The sequence below is a fragment of the Emys orbicularis genome, chromosome 13, assembly GCF_028017835.1.
Source record: "Emys orbicularis isolate rEmyOrb1 chromosome 13, rEmyOrb1.hap1, whole genome shotgun sequence".
Classification (NCBI taxonomy): Eukaryota; Metazoa; Chordata; order Testudines; family Emydidae; genus Emys; species Emys orbicularis.
The window spans coordinates 41,160,028-41,175,069 of record NC_088695.1 but is presented as its reverse complement, the minus strand read 5'-3'; the positions used below and the strand labels follow the sequence as shown (position 1 = coordinate 41,175,069).

Genomic DNA, 15,042 nt, shown 5'->3' with positions numbered 1-15,042 from the left:
ATCTTTTATTGGACCAACTTCTGTTGAGGGGAGACGCAAGCTTTCGAGCCACACAGAGCTCTTCTTCAGATCGCTCCTCGGTTCCCAAATTCTCATGAATGTCACTATGAAAAAGAGGAAATAGGGAACAATATTGGAAATATGGGCCCTGATCCTGCGCTAAGCTCCACAGTCGTCACAAAACCAAAGTCGATAACACACAATAATTACTGGTGATCAATATGAACACGATTGTGACAGAGTGATTGACAATCCAGTCGTTCCCTGCTGCAGCATGCACTGTTCTCTGGCTGTAGTTCGCCGCTGCTGCCGGCAGGTGGCGTCCGCAACCCGAAGCTGCTGAGTGATGCCTCTCTTGTCCCGCGTGGGGCACCGTAGTATCCCTCCCCTCTCCGGCCTCCTTGTCCAAGATGGCGGCGGCCGGTGGAGGGGGCCCTGTGCGGCTCCGGCTGCTCTTCGACTACCCGCCCCCCGGGAGCCCGGGCTGTTCGCTGTGCTGGCTGCTGCTGGAGCCCAGCCAAGTGCGCCTGGTCACCGACCTCATCAGCCTAATCCGGGAAAAGTTCGGCTTCAGCCGCCGGGCTCAGCTCAGCCTCTTCCTGGAGGGGGCGCTGCTGCCACCGACCGAGAGCGCGCGGCTGGTGCGGGACAACGACTCCCTCAGGTAGCGTGGGGTGGGGCGGGCGCGAGACTCCCTCAGGTTGGGGGGGGGGGCGCGCGAGACTCCCTCAGGCACCGAGGGGGGAGGGGCGGAAGCAGCGAATCTTGGTGGGGGCATCTCTGGCCACGGTTCAGTTGCCCCCGTGGGAGATTGACGCCCCTGATGTTTCTGCCTAGGCTGCCTTGGCCCAAGGTGGTGCTTTAGGCTGGGACAAAAAAATGGAGCCATAGGAGAGGGGGCTTTTTAAATTATTGTTAGGAAACTCGGCTGTTCCCCAGGTGGCTGGAGGAGCCTGGGCCTTGAGGCTCAAATCTCTGCCTTGCAGCGAGCCCAACCAGGAGTCGTCTCTCTGCACCGTCTCCGTAGTGTTGCTTTCATATAGCCAATTTTGGTTGGATGTATTCCTGGAGATTTCATCACCTGACGTAATCTTTAATTAAAGATTAATCTTTAATTCCCAGAGATTCCAGGCCAATCTTGGAGGGTTGGCAACCCTACTTTCATGGCTGCCCCGCGCCGCTCTTGCCTAGTGGATGGGAAAACCTGTTTCTGAAAATAGCTAACAGGATTTGGAACACCCTCTTCCCCTTGCGCAGACACCTTTTAATACTTTTAAAATCATATCAGCCGGTCATATTGTAGCCTAGGTTCAACTCTCTCTTGAAAAACATCTTTATTGTTGCCTGGAAATACCCTTAAAATCTTGAGATTTTGGAGGCAGGCCTGCAGTGTCCTACAAAGCCGGTGTGGTTAGATGTTGACAGATGTTTGGCTGTGTGTGTGTGTTCTCTCTGTGTGCCGCCCCAGCCCTGTGTAGACAGCTGGCACGACAAACCTTGTGCGAACCGCCCAATGACCATAAGATTCATTAAGGGACGAAGGCACCCAGCCAGGTTCATTGTTGACGAAGCACGGCACTAGCATTCTGCAGACTCTACGGGACCACTAATACATGTATACCTGTAACAATGGACCAGCTCAGTGAACTCCCTCTGAGATACATCTTTATATTCTAATACAAATAAGTTAGTACTGCCCATTTGACATAGTTAGTTACTGCCCCCTGACGTGGCTAGTTATCACACATCACCTTGTACACATTGGTTTGATCAAAACATTTTTATTACGTACTGTCTTCCTGACCTTATCTTTTAGGAGGGGTCAGTGTGTTCCTGTTATCCTTGGGGAATGTTTTTGTAGCATTCTTGATATCTGGATGTTCTGGTACCACTTGATATTGAGATGTGTTTGCATGAGTACTTTGTGACTAGCACTTTTTAGGAATGTGTATTTCTGCAATATCAGCCCTGTTTTTGCCAGATTTTGTGAGCAGGTTTTGCCTCATACCAGGCCTTTGATACAAGGGCTTATGTCTCAGGGCTCTCTTCCTACTACAGTCTGTGCCTCAGACCAAACAGTTTGACAAGTGTGGCTAGAGGAAATCTGGGGTGCAAGACAAGGCTTCTTAAATACTGGAGGAAAGTGCAGCCCATGTTCCCTGCAGACTTCCCACTGAGCTCCCCTTCTCCATGGCATCTGCACTGGCATGTGGTCCCCTTAAGCAACAGAGACATGTTGCAGTGTGTGCACACCTTCCGTCCTCCGTTCCCCCCCCCCCCCCCAAGTGAGCATATGGGGATTTTAGCCTGTTTGATGGCAGCTAGTTTAGTCCTTGGTGGCATAATTTGTTGGGAGATTTATAGGTGCATCTCCTCATCTACTAAGTTAATATTCCTTAGCTGCTAAGTGAATAGCTGTGACATCCTTATTTCTAAAAGACAATAATCCTAATAACTATTTCAAACTCAACATGTAGAAAGGAATATTAATTTGCTAGTTATCCTGAACACTTGTTTCTCTTTGTCTTTTTCACAGAGTTAAATTGGAAGAGGTAGTTGCAGATAGTTGTGATGAGATGGGTAACAGTATCACTTATTCATCAAGAAAAGAGAGAAAAAGACACAGGCAAAAGTTGGATGAAGAGGGAGAGTCTAAAAGTGAAGATGACCGACACAGAAGGAAAAAGAAGAAGAAGAAACAGAACTCTGAACATCTTTCTTATAAGGAAGAGGACTCTGTAAATGTTCAAGACTCTTGGAAAAAGTCCAAGAAAAGAAAAAGAAAAGAAGAGGTGAATGGAAGAAATGGTGTCACAGGAGGTAAGGATGACAGTGGTCTTGATGAGTCCAAAAAGCTTAAAAAAAAGTCAGAGGGGGAGAAAGAGCTGGAGACAGAAAGAAAAGATGCTAAGCAGAGAAAGACAAGGGCAGTTAAAGGAAAGACTGTTTTAAAAAAGGCCAACAACAGTTTCCTTCTGAGTCCTAGTAAAAGCAGCACAGTAAAAAACATTGCAGCACAGTCCAGCAAAAAGAGAGGGGGAATTTCAGATTGTGATTCTTCCAGCACATCATCTGACAGTGAAATGGATATGAAACAAAATAAATCCTCACATAAACCTGTGGCAGCAACCCTACCCAGAGACAAAGCCCAACTTGCTGCAAATTCTGCTATAAACGCTGCTAGTAAATTTACTGCAAAGTCTAAAGATGAAAATTCCCCTAAGACTGCAATTAGTAAAAAAGCTAAACCCCAGTCCTCGAGTTCAGATTCTGACTCTAGTATGGAGGAGGAGCAAAGCAGTAACTCAAAGAGAAATTTGCTGTCTAAAAATCCACCAATTGTGAACATTATGTCAAAGTCCCTCAAGGCAAAAACCTCCTCTTCAAAGTCTGATAGTTCAGATTCAGAGACATTTGTTATTAAAAAGCCCATAGCAAATGTTGGCTTCAATAAATCCTTAGTAAGAAATGGTGATAAACAGTTGCCAACTAGCAATCAAGGACCAGCTGTAAACCCTAGCAGTTTTGGAAGGGGACTTGGAAGAGGAGAGGATAATGTCTTCTGGAGAGGATATAGGGGCCGTGGGTGTCGTGGAATGATCCGAGGCTGGGGCCGGGGTCGAAGCCGAGGAGAAAGCAATAGTGTGTCTTTCAACTACAGCAGTGAAAGCCAGAAACAGCAGCAGTTAAATGAAGCAGCAAAAAACACTTCGGTTGTTATCCAGGTGAGTGACTATTTATGTCCTTATAACACATTTCTTTAAAGATTTTTTTTTTAAATTTATAGTTTTCTTACTAAAATGTTAGTAATTGAATATACAAAAACACAATAATACCACTAGCTCTTATATCGTGCTTTTCAACGCTAGATCTTAAAGCACTTAACAAAGAAGGTCGATATCATTATGCCCATTTTACAGATAGGAAATTGAAGCACAGAGAAGAGAAGTGATTTGCCCAAGGTCACCCAACAGGCCAGTGCCAGAACTGGGAATAGAACTCAGGTCTTGAGAGTCCCAACTGAGTGCTCTATCCACCAGGGAACACTGCCTCTCACATCAAATGAGCATAAATTGTAAAAACAAAACAAAAAAGATAAGAATAAGCCCAATGTAAAGAATACAACTGTACTGTTCATATGGTTAAGGACAGCTAACTCACATCCTGAACAAGTGTTTGTAAAATACTGTTGTTTTATATTATACACATAGCTTGTGCTCTGCCTTTTGGGTTGGATGCTGGTTTGTGTGATGGATTTTCTGAGTTTTTTCATACAGCATTAATATTGCTTATTTGCTTTTGTTAAGTAATTGAATCAATAAGTTTAATGTTTATTTTACAGAATCCAGTGGAAGTTCCAAAGAGGGACTATAGTGTACTACCTCTATTAGCTGCCCCTCCACAAGTAGGGGGGAAAATTGCCTTTAAGGTAAGGAAATCCTAAAATATATAGTGTTAGTCATATGGCTCAGATCTCTTTCAGATGTACCAGTATAATAAAATTTTGCAATTTATTACTTTAGCTACTTTAGCTGTGACATCCAAAAACGTTGCAATGTTCACACTTGCATTATTTAGTGATTGTAGCTCTAGAAGTATCAGACAATATGTTTGCATTTATCCTGATATGCAGTTAACCTTGGTTCCCCTAGCTTGTAAGTTAGATGAGGAAAAATGGGCCCCAGTAGGATTGACATCACAACCTTTCCAGATGAACTATAAAGCTAGGCCTTCAACCATTAGCATAAGAACTGGGTATCCAAAGAACCCCTTTTCACCTTCATCGGTGAATGGCATTTTTGTCTAAATCTTTTTATAAGAAATCTGGAACTCTGACTGGTTCAAAGCCCTCTAAGCCTTCTGGTATGCCTTGTATTTGCTAGTAGCTCTAAAATTATTCATTAATCTCTCTAACCAAGGATTTTCTTGAATAAAAGCACCTGCTATAGTTTTGATTGTGCATATATTTTCAAATTGTCTTACTCTAAAGACACAGCTTGAAAGGAATCAATTGATGCCTCTATTTTAGAAAGCTTTTGAACTAGTGCGTTTAAGTTTATTTTGTTTTAACTTAATAGAATGACAACGTAAGCAAAGAAATGTCATACTCGCCATCTCCACCTCAATTTCAGTAGGAATTCGTAGACAAATCTGAATAATAGATCCTTCCCTCAGACCACATGAGTCAAGCCTCAGTTAATCAAGCTGACTTTGAACCTTCCCAGAACGCCTCTCTTTTCCTTGGAAAAGCTATCATGATACGGACAACTCCTTAAAGACCACCCCAGAGAGAAGTGCTTCACACACACAAAAATGAAGTCACTATGAAAATCCTCTTAAGTTACTCTTTCTTTCTATATGGTGTTTCTGTGACATCATTGCAAAATTTGCTATAAAAATAATGCTACTTCATTTCCAAAATCAAAAATAAAGAAAACATTCACTGGTGCTGAGGAAACTGGAGTCACAGTGATCTCTTCTTGAAGCCCAAGCTGAATGGAAAGCCACTGGAGCAATCAGTCATGGAATACTAGCTGGGGCAAGCATTAGGGTCTAGGAGCAGAATGCACAGCTCTTATGCATTTCACCTCAATGATAGGGCCCAGGCTGGATAGTAAGTGGGTCAGCAAGGGCCAGAAGCAGGAGATACAATTTTTCATGTCTTTTAATGATTTATATTTTTCTTTTAACAGCTTTTGGAATTAACTGAAAATTACACTCCTGAAGTATCTGACTACAAGGTATTTTTTCAAAAAATGTATGTATAATACTATAGTGGGTAAGACAAGGTTTTGGGGGAGTCTTAGATATTTTATAATTCTGTGCATTGTATATTCCCCCCCCCACTTCTCATGTTACCATGCAGATTATTTCCAATATAAATATTCAAAATATTAAAGTGTTGTCAATAGAAAAACACATGTAAACAATACTGCTGATTTAAGAGCAAACAATTTAAAATGTGAGGAAAAATTCCAAGCTTTTGGATGCAAAAGAACATTGAAAGACTTGGCACATTTGTTTGAAGTTGTCAAGACATTTCATGGAATTATTAAAAACATACCTTTGTAGCAGTTTCAAAGAACTTGATTTATAGCTGACTGATTGCCACAGTCACTGTGGATTAATGTAGCAATAAAAGATTTGGGGTTATTGGCATTACTAATTTCAGTTCATTTAAAACTTTTTAAAGTTAATTGTTTAATACTTTAACAGATTTTTTCAGAACTGGACAAAAGACTTCATCAAATAGAAATGTGTGCTCTGGCTGTGTTCAAGCATATCCTTGTAATGTAATATGAAATACTTGTCAAATTTGCTATGCTTCACCATAGGACCGTTTTTGTTGTTTTTTGAAGGAGGGAAAAATAATCAGTTGGAATGCTGATAACAAACAGCTAGAGCTTGAGATTCTTTCATCTTCAGCAGGCAAGTATATGTAACTCCAGAAGTCAGTATGTAAATATCTAAAGTAATTTCTGCTGCAGTGGTAAACATCTGTAAGACAATATATTACAATTTTTCAGACACATTTTTTCAGCATTACCTCAAACATCATAAAATTTCCCACAGATTAAAATAGTATGTTAAATACAGAAAATCCATGGCACTTGCTTGCTGTCTTGAAGTTGGTTGTACATATTGCCAAGCAGGTTTGGATACTCGAATGACTTGTCAGGTGTGGCATCATGCATACAAAGTTCACTTTGAGTTGTACTATTCACAGTGTTGTGGTCAAAGACCCCCACGCAGTCATTTTAGTTCAAAGACTCAAGCCTGAGGCCAGTTTATTGACATACATACCAGTGCACTGGGGTGCAGTCCGAAGACTGACACCCCGAGCAGCAGCTCGCAGGCTGCTTTATTTCGTCAAACCGCAAGCAAAGTACAAACAATAGTCATGAGTTAAGAAATTAGGGTTGGGGTTAGTCCCTCCCCCAAACCGCGAGTTAAGAAAGTAGGGTCGGGGTCAGTCCTGTCCCCCCCAGTACCTTCCTTATTAATTTTCCGAGAAGTAGAGGGGCGCTTGGTGGTTTTCCCCAGGGGTGGTACTTGGCACTAGTTTGGGTACATTTCTCAAGACACATGTTATTTTCCGGGGTCTTTTGGTTAAAGATTAAGGGGGGGGGGTGTTCCATGGGACGCCTAAAGAGGAGCTATGATTGGCTATTTTTGCAGATAGCCGGAATCACGGAGTGGGTCACAGATCACCTATAGGAGAAGCTGCACGAGTTAAGAAATTGCATTTAGCTAAAGTTACCTATTGCTTCACACAAGTGGTTATTATATTTCATCAGCCATGAACATATTTCATTAGTGCTGCTGCTGGGGCTTTTTATTCTTTCCCTCCTTGCCCCTCCCCCCTCCTCTGGACATGACACTTGACCGAGTTTGGCAGAAAACTGTGTTTTTTAGTCTAGTTCAGGCCCGGCCCTGGGCCCTGCTTTGTGTAAGGGTAGTTAGCATAACAGATCTTTGTTGGAGGGTTTATTTTGGGGCCTTCAGATTCACAGCTCTGGCTATCGAAAAGAAGGCCCCCCCCCTATTTCCCCACAACAGCTAGAAAGTGAACAGTGCCCCATTGGAACTGCACTCTATCATCCAAAAGATTAAAATGGTTAAATGAAAATAAATGGAATAGACATGTGCTTGTGAATGGAAGAAATTTTAGGGCTGAGTCCTTTGAAGTCAATAGTTTTGCCATTGACTTTATCTGGTGTAGGACTAAGTCCTTACAAAGTAATGGAGTGCATCTCAAATACTTGATTGAAATTATGAATGCAAGTAGCTGTTGCCATTTAACAACCAGCATTTATCAACAGCTGCCACACATCTGAGTTTGACATAGTTTTTCCTTATACTTAAATCAGGAGAGATTTGTGATTTGAGTTGGCAAATGTTGACTTTTTACTGGATTTTACTGTGTGGTCTTAACTAGATACCTGTATTGTAATTTGGAAGGGGTTGAATTAGGTCACCTATCTCTGATATATGCACTGTATAATTGAATAGTGACAAATGGGTCCCTACCGCAAACAAATTAGATTAATGAGTTGATACTGTCTCATGTGATACAGTGTAGTATAAAGACAGAGTGGTGTATGGTCATTACTGCTCAACTGCTTCATTGAACCACTGGGGAGTGAATGATTGTAACAGTGTTTGTTGTAATGTGTATTGCTGATTAAATAAATGAACTTGACTAGCTTTTTAAATATTATACAAATAATGTTTACTTTTACATTTATATAAAACTAACTGGAAATCACGTTTTTTTTTCTTGTTTAAGTGGTGAAAGAGCCAGGAAAGTTTGATCTGGTGTACGAGTCTGCAGATGGAGCTGAAGTGATAGAATATGCTGTTTCTCAGGATACGAAGGTGTGTTAATATTCTTTAAACTGCTTGGCTTTGTGCTATGCACAGTTGGAATAGTATCAGTTGTATGTGACTGTTCATTGCAGCTAAGGAACTTACCTGTTTTAATGAGATTTCTATTTGTCAATACGTCTCAATGAAAATGAGCGAAAACAAAAAGAAATAATTGCTTCTTTATAGTGATTGGTGTATATTTATATTATAGCAATCATTACTTCAACATTATACCTCATTTAATAGCTATGTAGGTGTATAGATGTATATACACAATTCGCTGAACAAAATTTTTTGAAGACTTCTTTTCTTAATGTAACAGAATTCAATATTATGTCTAGCATATTTCAGTTTTTACAAGTTTGTCTATTCATCTGGTATTTTACTCTCCCTACATGTGTGGATCTTTGCTGATGTCAGTGGAATTCTGTGTGTATTGGGAAAGCAGAAAAGCAGAGTAGGGATTCACCATACAGATCTTTGTACTATACAGTAGTTCTTGTTTAGTAATGTTCTTGTATAGATGCATAGCTGATATGTACCTTCTTAGCACAAATATAGACAATAAAAGAAAATCTCCTCTGTTTCTCTCCATGCTAAATATTATACGTTTGTTTCAGATAACTGAAAGCTGGGGTGCACTGATTGAACCAAGACTGATTGTTGAACCTTCTCCTACTAATGAATCGACCACCGAGAACGTGAAACTCTAAGATGTGAACTCATTTTCCATATGTGTAAATAGTTGTATGGACTCAGTGTTTTGTGAAGTACTTTCTTTTGGTTTTGAAGACAGCAAATGCACTGGATGTTTTTTAATAAACAATTTCAAAATGAAACTGTGTATAAGGAACTATAAATACAGTTTTTCAAAGGGAATTTTGGTGTATTTAATATAGAAAAGTACATTTGCCTCTCTTTTTAAAATTGTTTTAAATAAAACAGCAGTTTTTCTGCCAAACAGCCATGAGTTACATATTTAGGAATTGCTTGCTAATGGATGTGAAATACAGGAATTCCTTTAAAATCATTAGCTCCAGTTAAGTTTATTCTCTGTAAGGGTATAGCAATATAACAACAATACAAAGATAACTTACTGTAAGGAGAACTTAAAATAACATTTATAATTCATCACAAGTCGGATAGCTAACAATACACATACTCCACTTCTCAGTGTACTATCTTCCTCCACTGCTGCAAGACTTGGCATAAATGCTGTTCCTTGCAGTTATGTAGCACCTTGCATCTGAACATCTCAAAGGGCTTCATAGATGTTAAGTCCTTTTACCCCTGAGAGGTAGGTAGGTATCCTCCCCTTGTAGATGGCAAAATTGAAAACCGTATGTAAAGCAAGTGGCAGAACAAGGACTAGAACACCGAAGTCCGACACTCCTAGGCCGTGCTGCCTCCTATGTGTATTAATCTGTTTGCACTTCTTTAAAAAACTGTTGTTTTTTGTGTTGCCCTTTGTGTTGATATGTTTCAGTGTCCTATGCTGAGTGCCCTTTCTTTCCTCCTTAAATCCCGCCTCATTCAGTATCTTCCAGTAATACTCTGTTGTTGCTTTTTTCATTATTACTGATATTGTGGTAGCACCTTGGAGGCCTGATTGTACGTTGCTTAGCACAATGGCACATAGACACATAAAGATGATCCTTGTCCCAAAGACCAAAGTTTAAGACATTAAGAAAACAGCTAGATACAACAGACTCCTGAAATATTGTCTGTATCATAGGCTGCTCATCTAGATTTGTAATCTATTTGGGTTAGAGAACTTGCCTTATCTATATTATAACATTGTGTAAAGTTACAATATCCTTTGTGATTTTTTTTTTACTGTGTAAATACAGGACATACAAAAACATGTTAACATTCTACATGATCAGTTCAAATATTTTTGGTTTTCATTTGGCAATGTTTTGTGTTGCAATATTAACTTTTTTAAAATTCAGAAAATGGGATAATGAATAAATGAAAAACTATATTTAGTTGAGAACTGAAACAGTAAAAAAAAAAAAAACTAGTAAGATATTTTTGAGCCAAATAAGTTTTATCCCCAAAAGTTTGTGTTTTTAGGTAACTGCTGATTGTTTTTCATTTCTGCAAAAGAATTGCAAACAATTTATTTAAATGGAAACATTTTGCAATATCTTATAGCAGAACTGTCCTCTGCTAACAGAGTAGTCCTGACATTTAATATGCATTTTGTGTAACAGACCCAAGATCCATATTCCCCATTCTACAGCTGAATGTGACTCACAATGTATCATGAATAAAAATTGAAGTGTAAGTACTTAGAAGGTTTTTGAAGATACACATTTACTAATTGTATTTGGCCACTGGGTGGCAGTATTACAGAATATTTCATGACTATAAAAGTCGTTTTTATAGTCCACCAAATCCCTCAACAAGCACAAATCAAGTCAGTTGATATGAAACAATATTGTTTGAATAGACTGAATTTCAATTAAGTGAAGGCAGAGTTTGTACGAAGTCCTATTATGGTTTATTTTGACAGCTACTGAGGTAACGTAATATACCTATACGTTAAACACCTTGGATTATTATAGTTTTTAAGATTTCATTTTGTCTACATCTGTAGTTTGCTTGCATCTTATGTATATCTCTAAAATTGACCAATGTAAATCAAAGTATTCCAGGTTTACAAAATTCTGCTCGCTTGGGAGTAGTATTCTGTTGACTAGCAAATCAAATATCTGCCCCCCCCCCCCATTCAAAATCACATCAAAAGGTGGTGACCAGATGGTGCGCTTGGGCTGATATTTTCAAAACAGTTTTCAAAGGTTGGTACAGTATATAGTCAGTTACTAATTAATGTCATGTTTACATTCTTGCATGCACTGGTACAATACTACATTGTTTTTGATTGTAGACAATAGGGGAAGTGGTGAAGTCTTATTTTGTAGTGCATAATGTTTAGTAAAAGATTCCATTCTAAGACTTAATGTTTGGGGCTAACAGTCTCCTTGCACAACTTCAGAATGGAGTAAGCTTAGAACAAAAGTATGGAGGAGTCTCAACTCCAGGCTGGATTAGCTAAAGTGAGAGAGAATTGATGGATGAATGCCTATTTTGGAAAAGTTTGGAAAACAGTTTTTATAGTTTCCAAAAGCATTGCCAATTGAGTAGATTAAAATTGTTCTTGAAATTATTTTAATGGGATATTGAAAAGACATAATTTGAGGAAGTAAAAACTTCTCAAGCAAACACTGAAATGGTTGGACTATGCCCTTTTGGAGGGGAAACAAGATAACCTTGATCAAAACAGACGTAATGGGATTTAAATTGAAACTGAAGATGCTTAATTTTCATTAATTTGACTGCCTCAGGACCACTCCTTGAGTGGTGGACCTATAAGAAACATTGCTAATTTAATTCTTGAATGGTTTCTTTTAAGTAACTGAATTAAATACTTTTGTTTCCCTTGCACAGGACTTAGTTAATAAGATCACTTATGTCTGCCCATATATAGGTTATCTATGATAAACCAAATAGGACTCTCTGACTCAAACAAAATTCCTCTGCCCAGCTATAAACTGTCTTAGTTATCTAATATCAACTAAGGTACAATTCATTGATGATTTGGAGGAATAATCTATTTTGGTCACAATTTACCTAGTGAAGAATGTTCCTACCAGAGGCAGACCCACTCTTAAAAGTGTAATAATCTATGTTAAACTCTCTTATTTCTTTCTTTCATCAGTGATGAGTATTTTGCTTATATTTAGACTCCAGTGTCCCCTAAGACATTAAAAAAAATCACAAGAAGTGGAAGTCCCATCCTTAAATTGGTATCAACAGAAATAATTAAGATGTTTCTTTGAACAATAAAATTTTAGCAATTACTCTCAGCACTTTGACACTCTTTTCTTGTCTACACTATTTTATGGTTCTGAAGCCTAACCCACTTCTCAGGAGATGTACATGCAATTAAGCTGTACTCCAGCTAATACTGGATCTGCAAATTCTTTAGGAAAGCGGCATGTTTGTTTTTGCCAGGAGCCCTGTATGTTCTATTACATTCATAGCACTGTTAGAGTGCTGGCAACAAACCAAAGGGTTACAGGCACTGAATTCTCTTCTACAGTGGTTTTTTTTTTTTTTTAAATAATCTCTCTCCACTTCCCATTTCTCAACCATCTTGTGTTCAGATGCTAAACTAAAATGTGACCTATCGTATTTTTCTGGGCAACCATTTTAAGGCCCTGATCATGCTGCTGCATCTACATGAGCAAAGCTGTGTGCCCAGGCAGAACCCCAATGAGATTCGGTGCAAGGTCACCACCCATATTACTAAGCAAGAAAATGAAGTCCACTAAATAATTCCTCATTTCCTGATAGTTCGTGCAAGATAAATAGTGCTGGTACAATTCTAGTTGAGGAGGTAAAATCCATATAGATAGCCCCAGACTCAGTGATAATGTATATGTGATTTAGTCTTCAAAAACACTTAAGAGATTTTATTGTAAGGAGTCACTCCTCTTTTTTAGGCTTTATGAGATTTCTTTTCCTCTCTTGCAGGTCCCTGAGCAGCTACAGATGGAAACACCAGTGTCCCCTGCTAATGTATTTTTTAATCATATGTAAATTGGAAAATCAGCAGCTCTCAATGTAGGTTCACTTTAGACCTCTGTTTTAAATAGAATTTAAGAAAAAGCAACTCTATGAATTACAGTGCTAACCACTGGGATGTATTTGAAATGCTAGGCATGGATTGCTGGCTGTGCACTGGCCTTCTTTCCGAGCATAATTTACAGCAGCTTAGGGCTACACTAATTTCATCCTGGCTATTAACTGCAGTGGAGGAATCACTGAGGTCCATGAAAGCCCAGTACCTTGACAGCCAGGAGAGGGGATGGTAGCACAGAATCCATTGTGGTAATTCTGTGTCCCTAATACCATTCCTCTGTGCTAGATTGATCCTCCTGCGGTTGGCTCCACCATCTTTCAGGCCTCTGTGCATCAGTGCAGTGATGCAAAGCAGCTCTAGTGCATCTGAGAAACAGGGCCTCTGTCTTTCACAGCTTACAGCTAGCCCTGTAGGGGCAGCTGTCATTATCTGGGAATTGAACCTGGGTTTCCTGTGTGGTAGTGCTGCCTGGTTTAAATACTGGGCAGAGTTAGTCAAAAGTTACAAGCTGCTGAAAATTATTGTAAAACTATTTCTCTCTCGTTTTCTATATAACAGGTTTAATAACAGTTGGTTTGGGGAAAATATGCTCCTGATCGATTTATATTGAAACAGTTTCTATATGCAAACCTTGGTATCCCAGGTCCTTTACAAATACAGCATAAACAATAGCTTATTTCTTAATCACTGGAGTTGGCCATAGCATGAAAAAATGCATTGTAACATTGTCAGTGATTCAACCCGGCATGTATTGTTTGTTACTCACTGTTTGCACGTTCAGATAAAGCTCAATAATACACAGCTGCAGCAGGCGTTATCAGTGTACACAGAGAAAGTGGGTGTAAGCTAATCTGAATAATGTGATAGGGCAGACCAAGAAGGACAGTCGTGGAAGCAAGGATGGCCAAACCCCAGTAGAGTCAGAAGTCCAATTTGATTTGCATAATCACCACTAAATTATCCAGATCTTTTTGGTTTAGAAATCTGATAGGACAGTTTAGGAGATAAGACTCTCATGACCTTTCCAGAACATCAGGGTTTCAGTCGAGTCAGACATCAAAGTGGCATGCACTTCGACATCTGATGAGTTTCCACGATCTCCACGTCTTATATAAACCAGAAATGCAGAAAGCACAAAAATATAGCGTTTGGCTCAAGGAGTAGGGGAAGTTTTTGATCTATTCTTAGACTGTCCTAGTCAGTTTGCTCATTTCTCATATGAAGAGCTATTAGGAATTTATAAGTGGCACCCTTGCTTCTGAGTCAGCACTGAACCAATCCCAGCATGGAGCTAGAGGATTATATGAGGGGGAGGGGAGATTTCTAAAGTTTTATAATGGAGGACCTGACCATGGTGGTTATTAAAGATCCCATGCCACCTTTTGCAAATATAGGGTGCCGCCCCTCTCCCTTAGCCGCCCCAAGCACCTGCTTGTTAAGCTGGTGCCTGGAGCCGACCCTGATAACACTGCCTATCTGAACTCCTCATGCGCTTTCGACTGCATACACGCACTATTGCCAAGTCTTGACATTTTATCACAAGGATCACAATATTTGGCACTTTTCTTTAAGCCCTAGACTCTGCAGTCAAGTGAATACACTAGACTCTAAGGGTTTGTTTAAAAGTAAGTTTCTAGTCCTCATGGTTATGGATATAGTTTTGAAAATGTGACCTTAAAGATGCAAATGCCAGAAGGAAACAAAAATAATGTAAATGTTTTTTTTTTTTTAAATCTCACAATCTGTAAGTCAGTCTCATGATTTCTGAGGGCTGATTTATGATTTCTCAATGCTTGGAGTTGGCAATACTGTACATGATTCCTAATCCTAAATTGTTGTGCAGTATTCCTTTTCTTTCTTGTACAGCTGCTGTTTCCCACTGCAGAGGTGACCCCTATATACTCAGAACGGTATTGTAAGGCCTAGTTAAGGAATATTTATAAAATGCTTGGAGATTCTTCAATGGAAGTAGCAAAGTATTATTACTATTTAGTTACTATTTCTGTTTTATTTTTATTACA

The 15,042-nt window shown here is 39.4% G+C and overlaps 1 protein-coding gene across 1 annotated transcript; it reads left to right on the top strand.

Moving 5' to 3' along the window:
- Positions 1–400: 400 nt before the first annotated feature.
- On the top strand, positions 401–9,263 carry COIL (coilin). The gene is made up of 7 exons (XM_065415759.1): positions 401–664; positions 2,537–3,725; positions 4,343–4,429; positions 5,694–5,741; positions 6,360–6,429; positions 8,291–8,379; positions 8,991–9,263. Exons 1-7 carry the CDS (start codon positions 411–413, stop codon positions 9,081–9,083), a joined length of 1,830 nt encoding a protein of 609 aa, XP_065271831.1. The 5' UTR covers positions 401–410; the 3' UTR covers positions 9,084–9,263.
- The last annotated feature ends 5,779 nt before the right edge of the window (positions 9,264–15,042 follow it).

Excerpts from the sequence above, each read along its gene's own strand:
- COIL (XM_065415759.1), top strand. The coding sequence starts at position 411 with ATGGCGGCGGCCGGTGGAGGGGGCCCTGTGCGGCTCCGGCTGCTCTTC. Across the intron at positions 3,726-4,342 it reads ACACTTCGGTTGTTATCCAG|AATCCAGTGGAAGTTCCAAA; the intron begins GTGAGTGACTAT and ends TTTATTTTACAG. Across the intron at positions 5,742-6,359 it reads CTGAAGTATCTGACTACAAG|GAGGGAAAAATAATCAGTTG; the intron begins GTATTTTTTCAA and ends TGTTTTTTGAAG.